The sequence below is a fragment of the Mesoplodon densirostris genome, chromosome 7 (genome assembly GCF_025265405.1).
Source record: "Mesoplodon densirostris isolate mMesDen1 chromosome 7, mMesDen1 primary haplotype, whole genome shotgun sequence".
Lineage (NCBI taxonomy): Eukaryota > Metazoa > Chordata > Mammalia > Artiodactyla > Ziphiidae > Mesoplodon > Mesoplodon densirostris.
In genome coordinates, this window is record NC_082667.1 from 78946750 (window position 1) to 78968250 (window position 21501).

Below are 21501 nucleotides of genomic sequence, written 5' to 3' on the forward strand. Positions count from 1 at the left end.
GGTTCGAGCCCTGGTCTGGGAAGATCCCATGTGTCGTGGAGGAACTAAGCCCATGCGCCACAACTACTGAGCCTGTGCTCTGGAGCCCACGTACCACAACTGCTGAGCCCATGTGCCCCAGCTACTGCAGCCCATGCTCCTAGAGCCCACACTCCGAAACAAGAGAAGCCACCACAAGGAGAAGCCTGCGCACCACAAGAAGAGTAGCCCCCCGCTCGCCGCAACTAAAGAAAGCCTGCACGTAGCAACGAAAACCCAACACAGACAAAAATAAATAGAATTAAATCTAAAATAAATAAATAATAAAAACAAACTTGTTGATAACTGACCTTGACCCCATGCTTCCTGTACAGCCCAGAGCTAGCTTTTAATGTGAGTCTTCTTCTTATGTTTCCTTTTCTCCCTGCCTGTATCGTTGTAGTTGCCAGCAGGAATTTCTGAGAAAACCTTGACCTTCCCTTTGATAAAGCAAGCCGGGAAACTAGAGAAAACCAACTTTAACCATCCAACTAAAGCTACCCTCAACCAACATGCTTCAGAGAAAAAAAAAAAAAAAACCTTTATTTTTAAATTTTTAAACCCGAAGAGCTTGGAGTCTCTGCTGCGTTGATACATCTTTGGCTCCTTCCCACTAGGGGCCCTATCGTTCGGGCTCTGTGTGCTGCAAGCAACAGAAACCAGCTCTAGCCAGCCTCAGGGATGGAGCACTTCAGGGTAGCACCCCAGCCAGTGCTCAAAACCAGCTTCCTTATTTTCCCCACCATGTTCACAGACAGCAGCATAGTTATAATAGCCATGAGGTAGAAACCACCCAAGTGCCCATGACACTTAATGGATTAAAAAAATACACTCTAAACTGTATGGTGGAATATTATTTAGCCTTAAAAATGAAGGAAGGGCTTCCCTGGTGGCGCAGTGGTTGAGAGTCCGCCTGCCAATGCAGGGGACACGGGTTCATGCCCCAGTCCGGGAGGATCCCGCATGCCGCGGAGTGGCCGGGCCCGTGAGCCATGGCCGCTGAGCCTGCGCGTCCGGAGCCTGTGCTCCACAACGAGAGAGGCCACAGCAGTGAGAGGCCCGCCTACCACACACAAAAAAAATAATAAAATAAAAGAAGGAAATTCTGACATGTTACAACATGGATGAACCTTGAGGGCATTATGCTAAGTGAAATACGCCAGTCACAAAAAGACAGGTACCATGTGATTTCACTTATTTGAGGTACTTGGTACTTAGAGTAGTCCAATTCATAGAGACAGAATGTTGGTCACCACGGGCTGGGTGGCGGAGGGAATGGGGAGTTGTTGTCTAATGGTTAATAGAGTTTACATTTTGCAAGATGAAAAAGTTCTGGAGATCCATCTCACAGAAATGTGACTATACTTAACACCACTGAACTGTATACTTTAAAATGGCTAAGATGATAAATTTTGTGTTGCAGGTTATTTACCACAATTTGAAAAATAAATAAACAGCTTCCCTCTCTCCATGTCTGGGCTCCACTCCTTCATGCTGGCTGCATTCTGAAGTCCCACCAGGTCACTCCAGATCCTGGTGTCCAGCCAAGTCTTCTTGGGTCTCCTTGGCTCTGATTGCATCACTTGCCCCACCACTGAACCAATCTATGTCCAGGGAGTGTGATTGGTTGATTGCTTAGCCCCACCCACAGCAATGGGCCGACAGATTGGGAGGGAGATTCCTGGAATTTCCAGAAGAGCCAGGTGGGTTGCGGCCTGTCCACTACGGCAGTGAACCACTTGAGGCATGAGATATGAGCACTCCCTTCAGCACCCTGGCAGTTAGTGGGCAGTGAGGCACATCTACCTGAGCATCCCAGCACACAAGGGAATTCCTCCACACTACCCGTGGTCTCTCGATTTGTTTTCTATCAGGCGGGGGTAAAACATATTCAAATTTCCCCCTTCCCACCTTCAGCCCTTTCATTCGATAAATCTTTATTAAATCGATGAGGAAAGGTTGTAGGAATGATTGAGGCAAGACAGCCCCAGAGGAGAGGACGGGAAGGGATAGGATGGATGGAGAAGTGAGTGCAAGGCAGAAGCAGGACACCTCAGCTTCTGAAAGGAGAGAAAGGAAGAAAGCTTAGGTGGAGACCGAGGTGCCCACAGTGGAGAGAAATTCGAATCTTCACATAAGGTAACAGAGTTCTGGAACACTGCCAAGTCCGTTCCTGAAACAGGTTTCAACGGGGCCAGTGTCATCATAAATGCTGGGCCAGGTGTCGCCAGGCAATTGGAGTTTGATTTTCCCGAACAGTGTTCTCCCTGACTCCAAAAAAGTCTTCAGGGGAATTCACCGGATTCTTGACTTGGCTGGGAAAGACTGTAGCTAAAAGACTGGTTTGGGAACCTGAGTGAGTGGAGAACCTTCCTCTTAAATACAATCCAGCTGGAGCTCTAGGAAGTTCTGTCTGCCAGTGCTCCTATTTCGGAAGCATTCTGTCCTGTTTCTCATTCTGTGTCTGCAGTCTGCAGAAAGAGAAACGTGACCGCCACAGGCGGCAAACCTTTGAACTTAGCTTCTTCCTTGAAAAGTGTGTTTTTTTCTGCCAAGAGACTGGGGGTGGGGTTGGGGCAGAGAAGGGAGAGAGAGACAGAGAGGGAAAGAGCTTTCCAGAACCCCAGTCCCACCACCCTCTCCACCACCACCTGAGCTTGGTGAAGTCCTTAACCTCTCCAAGCCTCATTTGTAAGCTAGGAATAAGGAGAGCTCCTCCCCTTCAGGGCTATCGCGAGAAATCGGTGAGTAATTACAATAAATGGTAGCATTCACGATGTCACGGTTTAACCACTAGGCTCGGGGAGGGACGGCCACAACAGCATTAACCAAGACAAAGCCAGGTGTCAGCACCTCTCAGCATTTGCTTCTCCCGGTGTAGATGGATTTTGATGTGCTCTCTAATGAAAGTAGATACAGACATCTTCCGCCGGGTCAGATGAAAAAAGGTTCCCTCGATAGATATTTATGGAGCGTCTGGCAAGAATCAGATGTGGCAGATGTTGAGGATCACAGGTTAATGAGCCAGTTGGGGTGTGAGCCCGTTGGGGTGCCTGCCACCCCAGAGCTCTCGGCTTCGGGGAACAGGTGGAATGGGAGTGCCAGGGAGACACACAGTGTGGATGTGTGTGTCCTGGAGAGCTGGGCTTGAATCTCGGAGATGTGTTCATTCATTCTTTCAACCAGTATTTAAGGACCTACTGTGTATGTGCCAAGGGTTTATTCTAGGAGCTGAGGATACGGTGCTGAGCAAGGTAGACAAAAAGCTGTCAGCCTCTCAGAGCTCAGAGGTGGCGTTGTACCAGCTCAGACGCTCACTGCCAAATCTGTGGTCCTGGGAAAGTCACTAGGTCTTGCTCAGCCTCGGGCTCATCACAGAGCATCAGGGGTATTAAATGAGGTAATGCATGTGAATCTCTTGACTGGGTGCCTGGCACGAAGGCTGCACCCAATAAATGGTGGTGTGATAGTGTGCAAGGTGACCCATGGTGGGGACCGCCATCCCAAATTTGGGGAGAGTGTGGGAGGGATTCTTGGGAGAAGTGACTTATACGCCAAAATCTAAGGCAGCAATTATGTCGCCAGGACAGAAAGGTGAAGACCACCCTAGCTGCTCGTAACCTCCCCTGACCCTCTTGTCTGCCCCTGCAGGTCTCCTTCCCATGGGTGAGGGGCCCAGCACCTTGGCCAAGGCCACAGCCACCTTGGGCCACCCAGCAACTGAACCAGTCACCCTCACCAACACAGACCCCCTTCTACCCGGGCATCTGGACAGCGCCAGTGCAGAGGAGCTGGTCGCAGGGGTCCCCCGAGCCCCCCATGGTCCCACCAGCCTCCCACAGGCGGCCCGTGAGTACCAGTGAGAAGATGTTCTCCTTCAAGGTGGACAGAGCCGCCCACAGCGTTCCCATCATCAGGCAAGGTACTCATGCATGCTTCCTTGGTGGCTTAGGGGAGGGGCTTTTGCTAGGAGGATGGGTCTCAGTTTCTGCTTTCCCCTTTTTTTTAAAAGTTTTATTGAGGTGCAGTTGATTTACAGTGTTGTGTTAGTTTCAGGTATGCAGCACACTGAATCTGTTCAACATATACATGTATCCACTCTTTTTTAGATTCTTTTCCCATATAGACCATTACAGAGTATTGAGGAGAGGTCCCTGTGCTATCCAGTAGGTCCTTCTTAGTTATCTCTTTTATGTATAGTATTGTGTATGTCAATCCCTCTCTTCCAATTTATCCCTCCCCCCTCTTATTCCCGGTAACCATAAGTTTATTTTCTACATCTGTAACTCTATCTCTGTTTTGTAGATAAGTTCATTTGTACCTTTTTTTAGATTCCACATATAAGCAATATGGTATGCTATTTGTCTTTCTCTGGCTTTTGCTTATGTTCTCTGGTTCTGAAGTAGAACATAATCAAATGTGAAAAAATTGGGATAAGCAGAAAGTTAGAAAACAGTAAAAGATAAGCTGTCACCCTTATCACCAGAATTCTCCCTGTTGACTTTTTGGTACAAACTCCTCCAAGACTGTGCTCTGCCCATCTGCACACGTCAGTACCTCTGTGGTGAGTGTGTGTGTGTGTGTGTGTGTGTTTGTAGATATATATGAATATATATGAATTTGTATCAGAATCTAAATTTATATACTTCAACTCAGATGTACAGACATATTGGTAACTGAAATCCCTCTTGCCTTAGGAGGTTTTTAAATATTTTATTACCATTTTACAGGTAAGAGGAGACTGAGGCTTATGGAGAAAATTACTTCTCCGGAGGTTATGTATTCAATCTAATCTAAAATAACGCTTTTCAGTAAAATTTAAGGCTGGTTATCTCAGTGACTGTCACTCACAGCCTGGTCACTTTGGGGACACACAGCCATCAGGGATTCCTTCTCCCCCCCTCCCCCCCAGAAGGCCTCATGGCACTTGGGGAGGAGACTTCCTGTCTGTCACCATCCTCTTGGCCTTGCCAGCCTTACTGGCAGTGTAGCTGGCTCGACTTAGTCCCTGGCATGATTCCCAGGTTTCTTCTGTGGCCACTGGTGTGAAGGTCCCATTCTCTGTTTTCTGCGTCCCAGCCGCAGACCCCTCTGAGTCCCCAGGGATTATCAGCAGTCATCTTGGAGGCCGGCTACCACAGCCTGCCCTCGGGTCCTCCATGATTCACACTCCTCCTCCTCTCTCCCGAGGCCCCCCAAAATCTCACCCCAGTAACAGCATCGGCTCAAATTCCAGAATCTCGTCTAAATCAAGTCCAGGTACAGATGGGGCTCATGGGTGTAGTACGTTACGTTCAGCTCATCAAGTACTACTTCCAGAAATCTGAAGACCTCTGCACAAAGGGTCTGTCCCTCACACACCCAGCACATACTGGTGGGACAGACATAGCATCACTGCTCCATACACTCCTCTTGTTCCAAAAGAAGAGAAACAGGAAACACACAGGAGTCCCCGGCCCACAGCAGTTCTGAAGTCCAGCTGGGAAAATATCGGCAGTTCCTTGACTGGGATTCAGTCCAACTCTTGCCCAGAAATGACTTTCCAGGGCTCTTGGCTCTGCCCCTGGTCCGTGAGTTCCGCCTTCTGAGTCGTCCTCCCTTTCCTATGAAAGGTGTCCCATGGATGTGGCTGCATAGTTTTACAGCCTGCTTCCTGCCTGTAGAAGCTTGGGGGTCCAGACGCTTATTTGACTTTTGTGGGTCTCTGTCAGTCTGAGTTGGCAGTGCTTCTTATTGGGGTTCATCCTATCAGGCAAAACCCACGCCCACAGACTTTTTTGTCACAAGCCCTTCCACCATGGGCTTCTGCAAAGACTGACAAAGGACAGAAGCTTCTTAGAAGCCCAGTTCTTTGACCGAAGGGTTCTCATGGACACTGCCCTGGATCTGTATTCTTAACAAAGGATTTTACAACCACACCCTCAGCTTCTTCTCTGGACTGTGTTTTCTTGAGAGTGCCCTTGATTTGATCTTTGCCCAGAACCTGTTTCTTACATTTCATTTGCCACCAGGAGAGGCAGGGAATTTTCAAGCACAGAGCATTGCCCTGGTTTAACAGCCCTTCCTTTAACTGTCTCTCCCCCTCACATTTCACTATAAGTAGCAAGAAGTAACCAGGCAGCACCTTCCAAGACTCTGTCTGGGACTCTCTTTAGCTTGACCATTCAGCCTCATCACAAACATTTTCTACCTTCCTCATGACCACAGGCAACGTGTTAGGAAACCTTCTGCCACCACCTAACAAGGATCCCTTAACCCCAGTAACATTTTCCTCACTTTCCTGGGACCCTTCCCTCACGGCCTCCTCAAAGGCCATCGGGCTTCTACTAAGACTATTCAGGCTTTCTCAAAGACTCTTGGCCAAAGTCCTCCAGCTTCTGGCCACTGTTCCATCCCAAACCACTCCACATCGTAGGGTTTTTGTTAAATTTTCCACCACTCCTGGTGCCCAAACCTGTATTTGCTACTTATTGTTGCATAACAAATTACTGCAGGATGTCATGGCCTAAAACAACAGTAACCATTTATTATCTCCTAGTTTCTCTGAGTCAGGAAGTTGGGAATGGCTTAGCTGGGGGATTCTTGCTCAGGCTTGTCCATGGGGTGGCAGTCATGGTGGTGGCTGGGCTGTGGTCCTCTGGGGGCTTGTCTGGGGCTGGATGGGTCACTCCCATGGCTTTTGGTAAGAGGCCTCAGTTCTTCACTAAGCGGACCTCTCCTTACGTTGCTTGAGCATCCTCAAGCTGCCAGCTCCTCCAGACAAGTGGTCCTAGAGAGTGAGGCAGAAGCTGCAACGTCTTCTAGGATCTAACCTCAGGAATCAAACTGTGTCATTTCTGCAATATCCTTGGTTACATAGAGAAGCTTTGTTACGGACTGATTTGCATTCCCCCAAAATGCATATGCTGAGGCCTCAATCCCAATATCGCAGAATGTGACCCTATTTGGAGATAGTGTATTGAAATAGATGAGTAAGTTCAAATGAGATGATTGGGTGGGCCCTAATCCAAGGGCTGGTGTCCTTGTAAGAAGAGAGAGAGAGACGCCAGGGATGCACGTGCACAGAGAAAAGGGCATGTGAGGACACAGCAGGAAGGTGGCCGTCTGCAAGCCAAGGAGAGAGGCCTAACCCTGCCCACACCTTGATCTTGGACTTCCAGCCTCCAGAACTGTGAGAAAATGAATTTCTTTTGTTAAGACCTCCTATGGTGTTTTATTATGGCAGCCCCAGCTAACTAATATAAAGTCCATCCAGTATTGGAGAGGATGATGCAAGGGTCTGAATACCAGGAGACAAGAATCAGTGGGGCCATCTTGGAGACTGGCTACCACACCATGAAAGGTGTAGATCTTGAGTGTGCTCATTGAGTTTTGACGATCGTGTACACCTATGTAACCCAAACTCCTATCAAGATATAGAACATTACCATCACCCCAGAAAGTTCCCTCATGTCCCTCCCCAGTCAATTCCCAGCCCCAGGCCCCAGAGGCACCCACTCTTCTGAATTCTCTTCCCGCTATGGATTAGATATTCCTGTTCTAGAATCTCAAGTACACAGAACCATGTAGTACATGTTCCTTTGTGGAAGGCTTTTTTCACTCAGCATAGTATTTCTGAGATTCATTCATTTTGTTGTATGGATCATGTTCTGTTTTATGAACATATATACAGGGTTTTGGGGTTTTTTTTTTTAATGCGTCCTTTGGACACATGGCACATGGGCTGTTTCTTTTCTTTTTTTCACTCCGCCATTTAAATTTTTCCACTGTAATCACCGGTTTCTCCAGTGCCATGTTGAACTTGGGGCTTCTCTAAAGGACTTGCATCCCCCCTGGAGAAATGGAGGATGATTGGTATGGCTTAGATTCCCTCACATCTACCTGGGCTCTATCTCCTCAGCCTCTCAGCCAGGTCTCATGTTTCCAAACGTTTGCCCTCGTTCCCCTGACACACTCCCCATCCTCAGAAAAGGACTTTGATCTTCCCGTGTCATGGGGAGTTCCTTTCTGTCTGGGCCTCTCTACTCCACGCTTTAGAGAAAACTCTGTGCTCCAGTCCTCCATGCTGTCTCTTGACAGAAAACACCTCTTTTTAAGGGTTCCGAGAAAGCTCTTTCCTCTCTTAGCAAAGCTGTGCTCTTCAAATTAAATTGGTTTACTGTTAGACTGTCACCTTGCTTTAGACTTGAAAAATTCTATTTGAAAACCCAAAGCCAAGGATTTATTTACTGCAGATCAGGTCAGGTTTTCTCAATCTTGGCACAGTGACATGTGGGGCCGGATAACTCCTTGTTGAAGGATCTGTCCTGTCCACTGTAGAAAGTTTAGCAGCATCCCTGACTCCTACCCACCAGAGATACCAGTAGCAACACCACCACCACCACCACCCCTAACTGTGGTACTCAAAAATGTCTCCAGACATTGTCAAAAATCAAAACGTCATTTTGCCTGGGGGAAAAATCACCCTGTTTTAGTTAATACTCATCCTTCCTGTACCACAAGGCAATAAAACGTCAGCTCCAAGGCCAAATCTTAATGGCAAGAGCTCATGGGAGGTGGGGAAGAATTACTGAGAAAAGAAAATATGTGGAGTGACTTATTAAAATAGCATCTTGATTCATATATATATATATATATATATATATATATATTTTTCCCAATAATGGGATCATATGAACCTAACATAGGTAACCTTCTTTTTTTTTCTTTTTTTGGCCGTGCCGCTCAGCTTGCGGGATCTTTGTTCCCCAGCCAGGGATGGAACCTGTGCCCCCTGCAGTGGAAGCACAGAATCCTAACCACTGGACTGCCAAGGAATTCCCTACCTGATTTTTAAAATTCAATAATATATCATAAACATCTTCCCACTTCAATACATTGACTGCATAGTGGTTAAAAGCATAGGCTCTGAATCCAACAAACTTAGGTTCATCCCTTGACTCTACCACTTACCAGCTGTGTCCTTGAGCAGATGACTTGACGTCTCTGTGCCTCATACCTCTCACGTATAAAATGGAGATGGGAATAATAATGCCTATCTCACTGGGTTATTATGAAGACAAAATCGTATCCTGCATGTAAGTGCTGAGCACAGCGCCAGGTGCATAGCGAACATTCAGTAAATATTAAAATATTTAATATTTTAATATTTAAATTTTAATATTTTAATAATTTTAATATTTAAATTTTAAATATTAAAATTTAAAAATTAAGTTATTACCTAACCATGATTGTTATTTAACTTTTATTTACAACTTACAATGTCTGAAAGACACAGTTAAGGTGCACACATACTGCCCCTGCTGCAGACTGGTGATTATTGGAGCGCACCAGGACAGCTGGAGGTTGTTAAAATATTAAAGTAACTTCCCTGCCCTTTGGCCAACAGCTCATGCCCGAAAATTCTTAAAGTGCCTGGGTCCCCATATCCGCCGTCCCACCGCCCCAGCCCTCCCGACCCTCCCTGGGGCTTCTCCCCACTGGGACCTCCGAAGGATCCGGCAGCTAGAGTTAAGCCGGTTTGGTCATACGTGGCCCTTAGGTTCTTTCTGATAAATAACAGTAGCCGGTAAAGAAGTTTGGGGCGGGTGAGGGGTAACTGCTCCAGCACCTCCGTGCCTGGGTGTAAGGAAAGCGAGTCTCAGAGCAAATTCTAGCCCCACAAAGACTTTCGGTAAACACACCTTCCCTAATAAAGGGACCCCATCGATCAGCCTGTTCTGTAAGTTTTATGAAGTCCCCCCTCTGGCCATCATCTGGCGGGGAAGGGTCCCTCAAGACAGCCACGACAGGGTTGCAGAGGCAGCCGGAGTCACCCCTAGAGATGGCATCAGATGCCAGAACTCTAAGCTGAGACTGGACAGGGGCCCATTTAGGGTCAGACCCCGTGGCCCTCCCTGGGGACACAGGCCAGGCAGTACCTTCCTCCAGTGGGAGCCGATTTCTTGAGGAATCTGAAAACAGATCAAGTCTTCCTCCTGAAAATTCAGTTTCCAAATTGAGATACACAATCAGTGTAAAATAAACCCCAGATTTCAAAGGCTTCATGCCTCGAAGAAAAAGAATATAAAATATCTCCATATTTTTTGTCGATTACGTGTTGAAATGATTTTTTTTAATGTATTGGGTTAAATCAAATTGATCATTAAAAAATTCATCTCTTCTTTTTACCTTTTTAATGCGAATACTAGAAAATTGAAAATTGCATTCTGTAGCTCCCATCATTTCTCTATCAGGCACTGCTGCTATAGTCAGTTAGGACTTAGCTGCTCAGGATCCAAGAGAGTCAGATGGGGGCAGTGAGCTTCAAATAAAAGTTTTCTAATCATGGACCTAGTTGGGGAGGTGGAGGGAGAGAAAATGGGCAGCTGCTGAAGTTCCAAGCCCTTCTGTTCCTCGCGCCCCAGGAAACACTGTGGCCAGGGCTGCTCATTCAACACGCAAGGCTGTACATTCTCCGGGCACCACAGGCCATCAGCTATGTCCACTAGAGGTTCTGGGGTCCACAAACAGGTTTGAGACCTGGCTGGGGGGCAGGAATCTTTGATTCTAAAATGCATAAATAAAAAAGGCAGAAGCAAAATGAATAAATGATGAATGTCCACAAACATGACAGTGCATGCTTCATTCATCATTAATGTTAATACTCATTAAAGTTTCATCACCACTGAAAACAATTTGTTCAGCTTCTCACTTCACAGGAAGATAAGAATGTGCAGTGACTGTCCAGAAACCATAGTCACTTGGAAATTTAAAATACGCTGCTTGGGCCCAAGTGGTTTCACAAGTAGAATTATAGAAATCTTTACAAACGTTTCTACACCAAGAAAATGGTTTCTACACCATTCAGTGTTGATGTGAGTGAATTGCGAGATGTCTGATGTGATACAGAGTGGGGCCCCCAAACACAATGCCATACTCCCCGAAAGTCATATAAACAGGCCTTGTAATATTGGGGTAAATAAGAAAAAAATTAGGAAAGCTTAAATGTCTATCAAGTGGATCCTAGTTAAACACGTTTGGCACACTTGGACAATGGACCACAATGCTACCCTTGAAAAGAACCCAGTACAGCCTCAAATACTGACATGGGAAGATGTTTTTCATATTGTTAGCTGAAAAGTAAGCTGGATAAGAATCTCTGACATGTAAATGCATTTTTATTGAAAAGATATGACTGCAATAAAAAAAATTATAGCTAACGTTTAGTGCTAAATGCTCTACATGAGGGGTCAGCAAACTTTTCCTGTAAAGAGCCAGATAGTAAATACTTTAGGATTTGTGGGTCACATGGTCTGTGCTGCAACTACTCAGCTCTGCCTTTGTAGCTGGGAAGCAGCCATAAATAATATGTAAATGAATCACTGTGGCTGTGTTGCAATAAAACTTTATTTACCAAAATAGGCAGAAGGCCAGATTTGGCCGCAGGGCCATAGTTTGCCAACCCCTGCTCTATATCATTATTCTATTTAATCTCCAGATAGCCCTTTATAGCAGAGACTATCAGTGATCCTAAATTATGTATGTGGAAACGAAGGCTTAGAGAGAGCAAATGACTTGCCCAAGGTCGTCAGCTCTTATGTGGCATAGAAAAAAGTCTGGAAAGAGACACACCACAGTGCATCAGCGCAGTTAATGCTGGGGAAGAGAAATGAGGCAGCTCTCACCCTTTCCAGTCCTCCTGCAATGCTTTCAGTGCATAAGTCTCATGAATGTGAAGGTTAATCTGAAAATATTCTTTAAGACTTTGGGGAAACTCACTGTCTCCTCTGCATTCTCTGTTGATCTTGTGTGTTAGTGTGGACCAACGCGGCAGAACTGTCGGAACAATCAGTGGCCGAGGAAATTCCTGGGGCAGAGCCCTACAGAGAAATTTTTGTGGACCAGGACCTGGCCCAGCACGATAAGGTGAGGGGTCTCGGGGAAGCACAGAGCTACAGCAGCAAGAGGGACCATGGAGAGATTGCCACTGCCTCTTGTTCTCTGTGTCTCAAGGACTGTCCCTTTTTCCTACTTCCAAGAAACCACCTCTTCCTCCCAAGACATTCAGCCAGGTTTGGCCACTGCTCATTTTATCCCAAATAACATCTACAACTACAAGGTACTGAGCACCTACTGTGTGCTGGGCCATGTCCTGTGCACTTGACATTTATTAGCTCGTTAATCTTCACCATCTTCAAAATAGATTTTATCACCCTCACTTTGCAGATGAGGAAACTGAAGCTCAGAGAGGTTCAGTAATGTGTTCAAGGCTGCCCAGTGCAAGGAGCAGTGTTAGGATTCAAAGCGAGGTCTGGTTAGCTTCTCAGCGGGTACTTCTAACTCCCACACAGTAATCACTTGGTCAACCTTCAGTGATGGAACAGTGATGCAAAAACACATTCCTAGCAGGAGGAAGTGAGCACTGAAGTCAGGGAGGCCTGGGCCAAGAGACTCGTTAAAGAACCAGAGAGGTTTAAAGCAGGGATGCGAGCAGAACAGGTGGATTCAAGCCATCCTGGGAAGGGCCCAGGTCAATTTCTCCCCACTTAGACACGACCTGAAAGTTACTCTAAAAGAAGCAGTCTATAATATCTCGCTTTCCTTCAGGGCCAGGGCCTGCTCCTGCAGCAATTCTCAGAGTTTGTGAGGAGCAGACCTACCTGGGGTTCTTGTCAGACACGGAAATCCAAACCTTCAGGAGGCAGGGGGTTCCAACCAGGCATCCTGGGACCAGACTCTGAAAAATGTTGCAGAAAGGCGAGAAGCCACACTCAGATTCTGTATTTATCGCTGTGTAACAAGCCATCCCAAAACTTAGCGGCTTCAAACAGCAATTCATTATTCCCCAGAATCTATGGGTTGACCTGGAAGGTTCCTTTGCTCGCGTCCCCTGGCCTCACTCATGCGGCCTCAGTAAGCCGCTGGCTTGGCCAGGCTGGTGGTCGGTCTCCATTGGCCTCCTTCCCACATCTAGGGCCTCAGCCAGGACGCCTGGACTGGTGGGCCCCTTTGTGCATGTGGTTTTTCATCACAGCACGGTGGTCTCGGAGTTCCCAGGGGGCCAGAGCAGAAGCTGCACAGCCTGTAAGAACTTGCCTGGAGATCATGCAGCATCACTTCCACTCCATTCCGTTAGTTAAAGCAAGTCACGGGGCCAGCCCAGACTAGAGGGTGGGGAAATAGACTGGATGGCAAAACTGCAAAGTGTTTGTTGCCATTTTTCAACCTGCCTCAATTTTAACTCGGAAATATAGTGCAACCACTATAATTTTTTCTATTTATAGAAAATTTTTATAAGCCATTTATCATTTTTTCTATTTATAATAGAAAGAATTCTTTCTCTTTATAAGCCATTTCTACCCTGACTTGCCAGGACTCCTTCAAGTGACAATAAACAAATTAGCTTGAGGGGGAGCATCGATTAGCTCAACTTATTGGAAAATTTAAAGGGCCACTAGCTTCAGGTATGGCTAGATCCAGGAGCTTGAATAATGTCATCAGAACACCTCCCCACTACCAACCTCTCCCCTCTGTTTCCCTCAGAGTCTGGCTTTCTACATAAGGCTGGCTTTGTGTGTCAGAAAAGACAAACTCAGGCAAACAAGCCTACATATTTAAAGTTTATGATCCAAAAGAAGGCAAGATCCTCTCCCTCTGTAATCGATGTGTGAAATCTCTGATTGACCAGCTTGGGCCACATGCACATGGGGAGGTGGGACAGGAAGGAGCAGGGCACATGACTGACAGTCCTACCCAGACCCCATGGAAGGAGGAACGCTCCCTCCAGAAGGGCAAGGGGACCCTCACCAGGAAAGCAGAACCCACAGCTGTCCACTGCCCTCTGCAAACTTCTTATATTCCAGCACTGGCACGGGGCCTGGCACTTAGTTGCTGCCCGATGAATGTTTGTTGCATGAAAAATGAATAAGCACCTGGCTGATCATAACAGGGTGAAACAGGGGAAACTGCCCAGGAGTAGGGAATATGTCTGATGCTCTCTCTTGAAGTTTTGCCACCAACTTTCACAAGGACCCAAAGGAAGGCCCCTGGCAGCAGCTGGCAATGTCAGACAGGCTTTCTCATGAGCGAGACCCTGTCCTTCCCCAGGTCACGGAGCTAGCAGGCCGTGAGGCTGACTGGACGGCTCTCCTGGGAATGAGCTGGCCCAGAAATTGCCCGTTTACCTCCTCCTGTGACTGCTTTGGAAAAGGCCTCTGGGGAATTTTTTCTTCTTCTTCTTCTTCTTCAGTTTTTCTGACATTTTATTGATAACGTATGGTGAGAAGTTTGGGGGAATTTTTTTTCCTTTTTTGGAAAACCTAACCAATTCTTTGGCTGCAGAGCTTTTTCACTGGAGAGATGGAGGACAGGGTTAATTATACCTGTGGGTACAGTCTACCAGCAATTTTGTTTTTCCAGCCGAAAGTTTACATGAGCCCATGCAAATAAATCACTATTCCTGTCTCATTTACTTTCCAGATTGAGTTACCTGGAAAAAATTCATACATGAATAGCCAAAAGAGGCAGGAAATATTAGAAGAGAGGAAAGGGAAAACAAATAGTTCAGAATGTTTTAAGTTAAAACAAATAACCCTCATTATAGGCAGAATGTGGTCAAACAGAATGTTGTTTTCCTAAGTACCTTTCCTAGGTCCCCAGTGTGCTAGGCTGTATATTATAAATGAAATCATTCTAAGTAAACTTTCTAGCAACAAATGTTCCCAAGTGGGATGGTTGTTCTTAGTATGAAAGTCTAATTCTCGGGGAAAGGAAAGTTTCCGTACCTGTGAGGTACAGACATCCATTACAGGAGTCTATATACAAGTACATCATTTTAACCCAATTCTTGTCTCTATGAGATTTTCCAAGTGACAGAGATAGCCTTGAAAGTCTGCTTTTTCCCTCCCTGCCTGCCCTCACCTTCCCAAAGAATGATACCATATTTTTCCTGTCTTTCTTTAAATGGGCTCAGCCTTACATCCAGACCCACACCTAGTAAATTTCCCATCTGTCCTCCACCCAGGATGAAATAATTCGGCTGCTGGGAAAAGAAGTCAGCCGCCTCTCCGATTTTGAACTTGAATCTAAATACAAAGACACGGTGATAGCAAGCCTGCAGAACCAAGTGGCCAACCTGAGGCAGAAGCTGTTGGAAACAGCCACCTCCAGGCAGAAGGAGAGGGTGATCCCGCCCAAGTTTCAGGTTCTGCATGAAGAGGACGATGCCCAACAGAGAGAGATCCAGAGCTTGAAAAACCAGGTAGGGCTCAGAGACAAGTGGGTTGGGGCCTTGGGTGACAGCTGTCACAGGGTGACAGCTCTCAGGTAGAGCCTGGGGGGAGCCACCCGGGTAGTTAGAAATGGGCAGTGAGCACAGCATGGTGAAGAGTGCAGATCCAGGGAGTGGAGGGTTGGCAAGTTTCTAGCCTTGTAAGAACAATATTAGATTTGATTAAGTGCCTACCATGTTCAGGCCCCGGTGCAGGTGCTTTGGGTGCATTAGCTTATTTATTTATTTATTTACTTATTTAATGTATTTATTTATGGCTGCATTGGGTCTTCGTTGTTGTGCACGGGCTTTCTCTAGTTGCAGTGAGTAGGGTCTACTCTTCACTGCGGTGCGTGGGCTTCTCATTTCAGTGGATTCTCTTGCTGCAGAGCATGGGCTCTAGGCACGTGGGCTTCAGTAGTTGCAGCATGAGGGCTTCAGTAGTTGTGGCTCACGGACTCTAGAGTGCAGGCTCAGTAGTTGTGGCCCATGGGCATAATTTCTCCACAGCATGTGGGATCTTCCTGGACCAGGGCTCGAACTCCTGTCCACTGCATTGGCAGGTGGATTCTTAACCACTGCACCATGAGGGAAGTCCCCTCATTAGCTATTTAAACCTCAGTCTTCTGACACATGCCATTCTACGGATGAGGAGACTGAGGCACGCTCAGAGATGCCCAGGAGCTTCTTACAGCTTGCACAGCAAGTGAGAGGCAGTGATGTGATTTGGGCTCAGCTCTGCCACCTTGTACACCTCATGCTTTCACACCCACTTTGCATTTCCACCCAACTCCTGTCGCTTCAGTGACCACTTCTCACACCCACCCAGACCCAGCCAGAAAGAGCTGGAGATGGGGAGAAGGAACCCCACAGTGTTCCAAACACTGAGGCCTTTATCAAACCCTGAAGGCAGCTGCTGGTTCATTTATAGGAAATTTCACCAAAAATTCTCCACCCAGAATGTCTGGATTTACCAGTCAACTTCCTTACTCCTGAAACTAAATCCAAAAAAAAAAAAAAAAATTTTTTTTTAAGTTTTAAAGAACTACTTTAAAATTGGCCACTGATCTTGTTCATAAATTATATCTCAACAAAGTTGATAAAAAAGCAATTGGTCATTGATGAATTTTGGCCTCAGTGCATAATTCTGCTTAAAACCATAGTCAGATTTGGTTCAACATGGCGGAGTAGAAGGACATGCTCTCACTCCCTCTTTCGAGAACACTGGAATCACAACTAACTGCTGAACAATCATCGACAGGAAGACACTGGAGCTCACCAAAAAGATACCCCACATGCAAAGACAAAGGAGAAGGCGCACTGAGACAGTAGGAGGGGCGCAATCCCCATAAAATCAAATCCCATCACTGCTGGGTGGGTGATTCACAAACTGGAGAACACTTATACAACAGAAGTCCACCCACTGGAGTGAAGGTTCTGAGCCCCATGTCGGGCTTCCCAACCTGGGGGTCCAGCAATGGGAGGAGGAATTCCTAGAGACTCAGACTTTGAAGGCTAGTGGGATTTGATTGCAGGACTTTGGCAGGACTGGGGGAAAGAGAGATTCCACTCTTGGAGGGCACACACAAAGTAGTGTGTGCATTGGGACCCAGGGGAAGGAGCAGTGACCCCCATAGGAGACTGAACCAGACCTACCTGCTAGTGTTGGAGGGTCTCCTGCAGAGGCGGGGGCAGCTGTGGCTCACCAAGGGACAAGGACACTGGCAGCAGAAGTTCTGGGAAGTATTCCTTGGCATGAGCCCTCCCAGAGTCTGCCATTAGCTCCACCAAAGAGTCCGGGTAGGCTCCAGTGTTGGGTCACCTCAGGCCAAACAACTAACAGGGAGGGAAACCAACCCACCCATCAGCAGACAAGCAGATTAAAGTTTTACTGAGCTCTGCCCACCATTGCAAGAGCCAGCTCTACCCAGCACCAGTCCCTCCCATCAGGAAACTTCCACAAGCCTCTTAGATAGCCTCATCCACCAGAGGGCAGACAGCAGCAGCAAGAAGAACTACAATCCTGCAGCCTGTGGAACAAAAACCATATCCACAGAAAGACAGCGAAGATGAAAAGGCAGAGGGCTATGTAACAGATGAAGGAACAAGATAAAACCCCAGAAAAACAACTAAATGAAATGGAGAGAGGCAATCTTCCAGAAAAAGAATTCAGAATAATGATAGTGAAGATGATCCTGGACCTCAGAAAAAGAATGGAGGCAAAGATCCAGAAGATGCAAGAAACGTTTAACAAAGATCTAGAAGAATTCAAGAACAAACAAACAGAGATGAAGAATACAATAACTGAAAAAGAAATACACTAGAAGGAATCAATAGAATAACTGGGGCAAAAGAACGGATAAGTGACCTGGAAGACAGAATGGTGGAATTCACTGCTGCGGAACAGAATAAAGATAAAAGAATGAAAAGAAATGAAGACAGCTTAAGAGACCTCTGGGACAACATTAAACACAACAACGTTCACATTATATGGGTCCCAGAAGGAGAAGAGAGAGAGAAAGGACCCGAGAAGATATTGAAGAGATTATAGTCAAAAACTTCCCTAACATCGGGAAGGAAATAGCCACCCAAGTCCAGGAAGCAGAGAGAGTCCCATACAGGAGAAACCCAAGGAGAAACACACCGAGACACATAGTAATCAACTTGGCAAAAATTAAAGAAAAATTATTGACAGCAGCAAGGGAAAAATGACAAATAACATACAAGGGAACTCCCAGAAGGTTAACAGCTGATTTCTCAGCAGAAAGTCTACAAGCCAGAAGGGAGTGGCATGATATACTTAAAGTGATGACAGGGAAGAACCTACAACCAAGATTACTCTACCCAGCAAGGATCTCATTGAGATTCGATGGAGAAATCAAAAGCTTGACAGACAAGCAAAAGCTAAGAGAATTGAGCACCACCAAAGCAGCTCTACAACAAATGTTAAAGGAACTTCTCTAAGTGGGAAACACAAGAGAAGAAAAGGACCTACAAAAACAAACCCAAAACAATTAAGAAAATGGTCATAGGAACATACATATCGATAATTACCTTAAACGCGAATGGATTAAATGTTCCAACCAAAAGACACAGGGTTGCTGAATGGATACAAAAACAAGACCCATCTATATGCTTTCTACAGGAGACCTACTTCAGACCTAGGAACACATACAGACTGAAAGTGAGGGGATGGAAAAAGATATTCCATGCAAATGGAAATCAAAGAAAGCTGGAGTAGCATTACTCATATCAGATAATATACACTTTAAAATAAAGAATGTTACAAGAGACAAGGAAGGACACTACGTAAGGATCAAGGGCTCAATCCAAGAAGAAGATATAACAATTATAAATATATATGCACCCAGCATAGGAGCACCTCAATACATAAGGCAACTGCTAACAGCTCTAAAAGAGGAAATCAACAGTAACACAATAATAGTGGGGGACTTGAACACCTCACTTACACTAATGGACAGATCATCCAAAGAGAAAATTAATAAGGAAACACAAGCTTTAAATGACACAATAGACCAGATAGATTTAATTGATATTTGTAGGACATTCCGTCCAAAAACAGCAGATTGCACTTTCTTCTCAAGTGCGCACGGAACATTTTCCAGGATAGATCACGTCTTGGGTCAAAAATCAAGCCTCAGGAAATTGAAGAAAATTAAAATCATATCAAGCATCTTTTTTGACGACAACGCTATGAGATTAGAAATGAATTACAGGGAAAAACCTGTAAAAAACACAAACACACGGAGGCTAAACAGTACGTTACTAAATAACCAAGAGATCACTGAAGAAATCAAAGAGGAAATCAAAAAATACCTTGAGACAAATGACAATGAAGACACGACGATCCAAAACCTATGGGATGCAGCAAAAGCATCCCATAGTTCTAAGAGGGAAGTTTATAGCTATACAAGCCCACCTCAAGAAACAAGAAAAATCTCAAATAAACAATCTAACGTTACACCTAAAGGAACTAGAGAAAGAAGAACAAACAAAACCCGAAGTGAGCAGAAGGAAAGAAATCATAAAGATCAGAGCAGAAATAAATGAAATAGAAACAAAGAAAACAATAGCAAAGATCAATAAAACTAAAAGCTGGTTCTTTGAGAAGTTAAACAAAATTGATAAACCATTAGCCAGACTCATCAAGAAAAAGAGGGAGAGGACTCAAATCAAAAAAATTAGAAAGGAAAAAGAAGTTACAACAGACACCACAGAAATACAAAGCATCCTAAGAGACAACTACAAGCAACTCTATGCCAATAAAATGGACAACCTAGAAGACATGAACAAATTCTTAGAAAGTTATAACCTTTCAAGACTGAACCAGGAAGAAATAGAAAATATGAACAGACCAATCACAAGTAATGGAATTGAAACTGTGATTAAAAATCTTCCAACAAACAGAAGTCCAGGACCAGAAGGCTTCACAGGTGAATTCTATCAAATATTTAGAGACGAGCTAACACCCATCCTTCTCAAACTCTTCCAAAAAATTGCAGAGGAAGGAACACTCCCAAACTCATTCTCTGAGGCCACAATCACCCTGATACCAAAACCAGACAAAGATACTACAAAAAAAGAAAATTACAGACCAATATCACTGATAAATATAGATGCAAAAATCTTCAACAAAATACTAGCAAACAGAATCCAACAACACATTAAAAGGATCATACACCATGATCAAGTGGGATTTATCCCAGAGAGGCAAGGATTCTTCAATATATGCAAATCAATCAATGTGATACACGATATTAACAAATTGAAAAAGAAAAACCATATGATCACCTCAATGGATGCAGAAAACGCTTTTGACAAAATTCAACACTGATTTATGATAAAAACTCTCCAGAAAGTGGGCATAGAGGGAACCTACTTCACCATAGTAAAGGCCATATATGACAAAGCCACAGCAAACATCATTCTCAATGGTGAAAAACTGAAAGCATTTCCTCTAAGATCAGGAACAAGACAAGGATGTCCACTCTCACTACTATTCTTCAACATAGTTTTGGAAGTCCTAGCCACAGCAATCAGTGAAGAAAAAGCAATAAAAGGAATCCAAATTGAAAAAGAAGAAGTAAAACTGTCACTGTTTGCAGATGACAGGATACTCTACAGAGAGAATCCTAAAGATGGCACCAGAAAACTACTAGAGCTAATCAGTGAACTTGGTCAAGTTGCAGGACACAAAATGAATGCACAGAAATCTCTTGCATTCCTATACACTAATGATGGAAAATCTGAAAGAGAAATTAAGGAAACACTCCCATGTACCACTGCAACCAAAAAATACAATACCTAGGAATAAACCTACCTAGGGAGACAAAGACCTGTATGCAGAAAACTGTAAGACACTGATGAAAGAAATTAAAGATGATAGCAACAGATGGAGAGATATACCACGTTCTTGGATTGGAAGAATCAATATTGTGAAAATGTCTATACTACCCAAAGCAATCTACAGATTCAATGCAATCCCTATCAAATTACCAATGGCATTTTTTACAGAACTAGAACAAAAAAGCTTAAAATTTGTGTGGAGACACAAAAGACCCCAAATAGCCAAATCAGACTTGAGGGGAAAAAACGGAGCTGGAGGAATCAGACTCCCTAAATTCAGCCTATACTACAAAGCCACAGTAATCAAGACAATATGGTACTGGCACAAAAACAGAAATATAGGTCAATGGAACTGGATAGAAAGCCCAGAGATAAACCCACGCACCTATGGTCAACTAATCTATGACAAAGGAGGCAAGGATATACAGTGGAGAAAAGACAGTCTCTTCAATAAGTGGTGCTGGGAAAACTGGACAGCTACATGTAAAAGAATGAAATTAGAACACTCCCTAACGCCATACACAATAATAAACTCAAAATGGATTAGAGACCTAAATGTAAGACCAGACACTCTAAAATTCTTAGAGGACAACATAGGAAGAACACTCTTCGACATAAATCACAGCAAGATATTTTATTTATTTATTTTTTTTTTTGCGGTATGCGGGCCTCTCACTGTTGTGGCCTCCCCCGTTGCGGAGCACAGGCTCCGGACGCGCAGGCTCAGCGGCCATGGCCCGCGGGCCCAGCCGCTCCGCGGCATATGGGATCCTCTCAGACCGGGGCACGAACCCGTATCCCCTGCATCGGCAGGCGGACTCTCAACCACTTGCGCCACCAGGGAGGCCCGCAAGATATTTTTTGAT

At 45.1% G+C, this 21501-nt stretch overlaps 2 protein-coding genes across 2 annotated transcripts in view; one reads left to right on the plus strand and one right to left on the minus strand.

Moving 5' to 3' along the window:
- The window catches only part of LOC132494286 (U3 small nucleolar RNA-associated protein 25 homolog), a 720475-nt gene that overhangs the window by 303968 nt on the left and 395006 nt on the right, over window positions 1–21501 (minus strand). The window lies entirely within an intron of this gene.
- LOC132494410 (forkhead-associated domain-containing protein 1-like) overlaps window positions 1–21501 on the plus strand; it is a 90572-nt gene that overhangs the window by 23383 nt on the left and 45688 nt on the right. The window contains exons 3-5 of the mRNA XM_060105494.1: window positions 3670–3940; window positions 11816–11925; window positions 15023–15259. Coding sequence (XP_059961477.1) covers window positions 3670–3940; window positions 11816–11925; window positions 15023–15259 — 618 coding nt within the window. The remainder of the gene's footprint in view (window positions 1–3669; window positions 3941–11815; window positions 11926–15022; window positions 15260–21501) is intronic.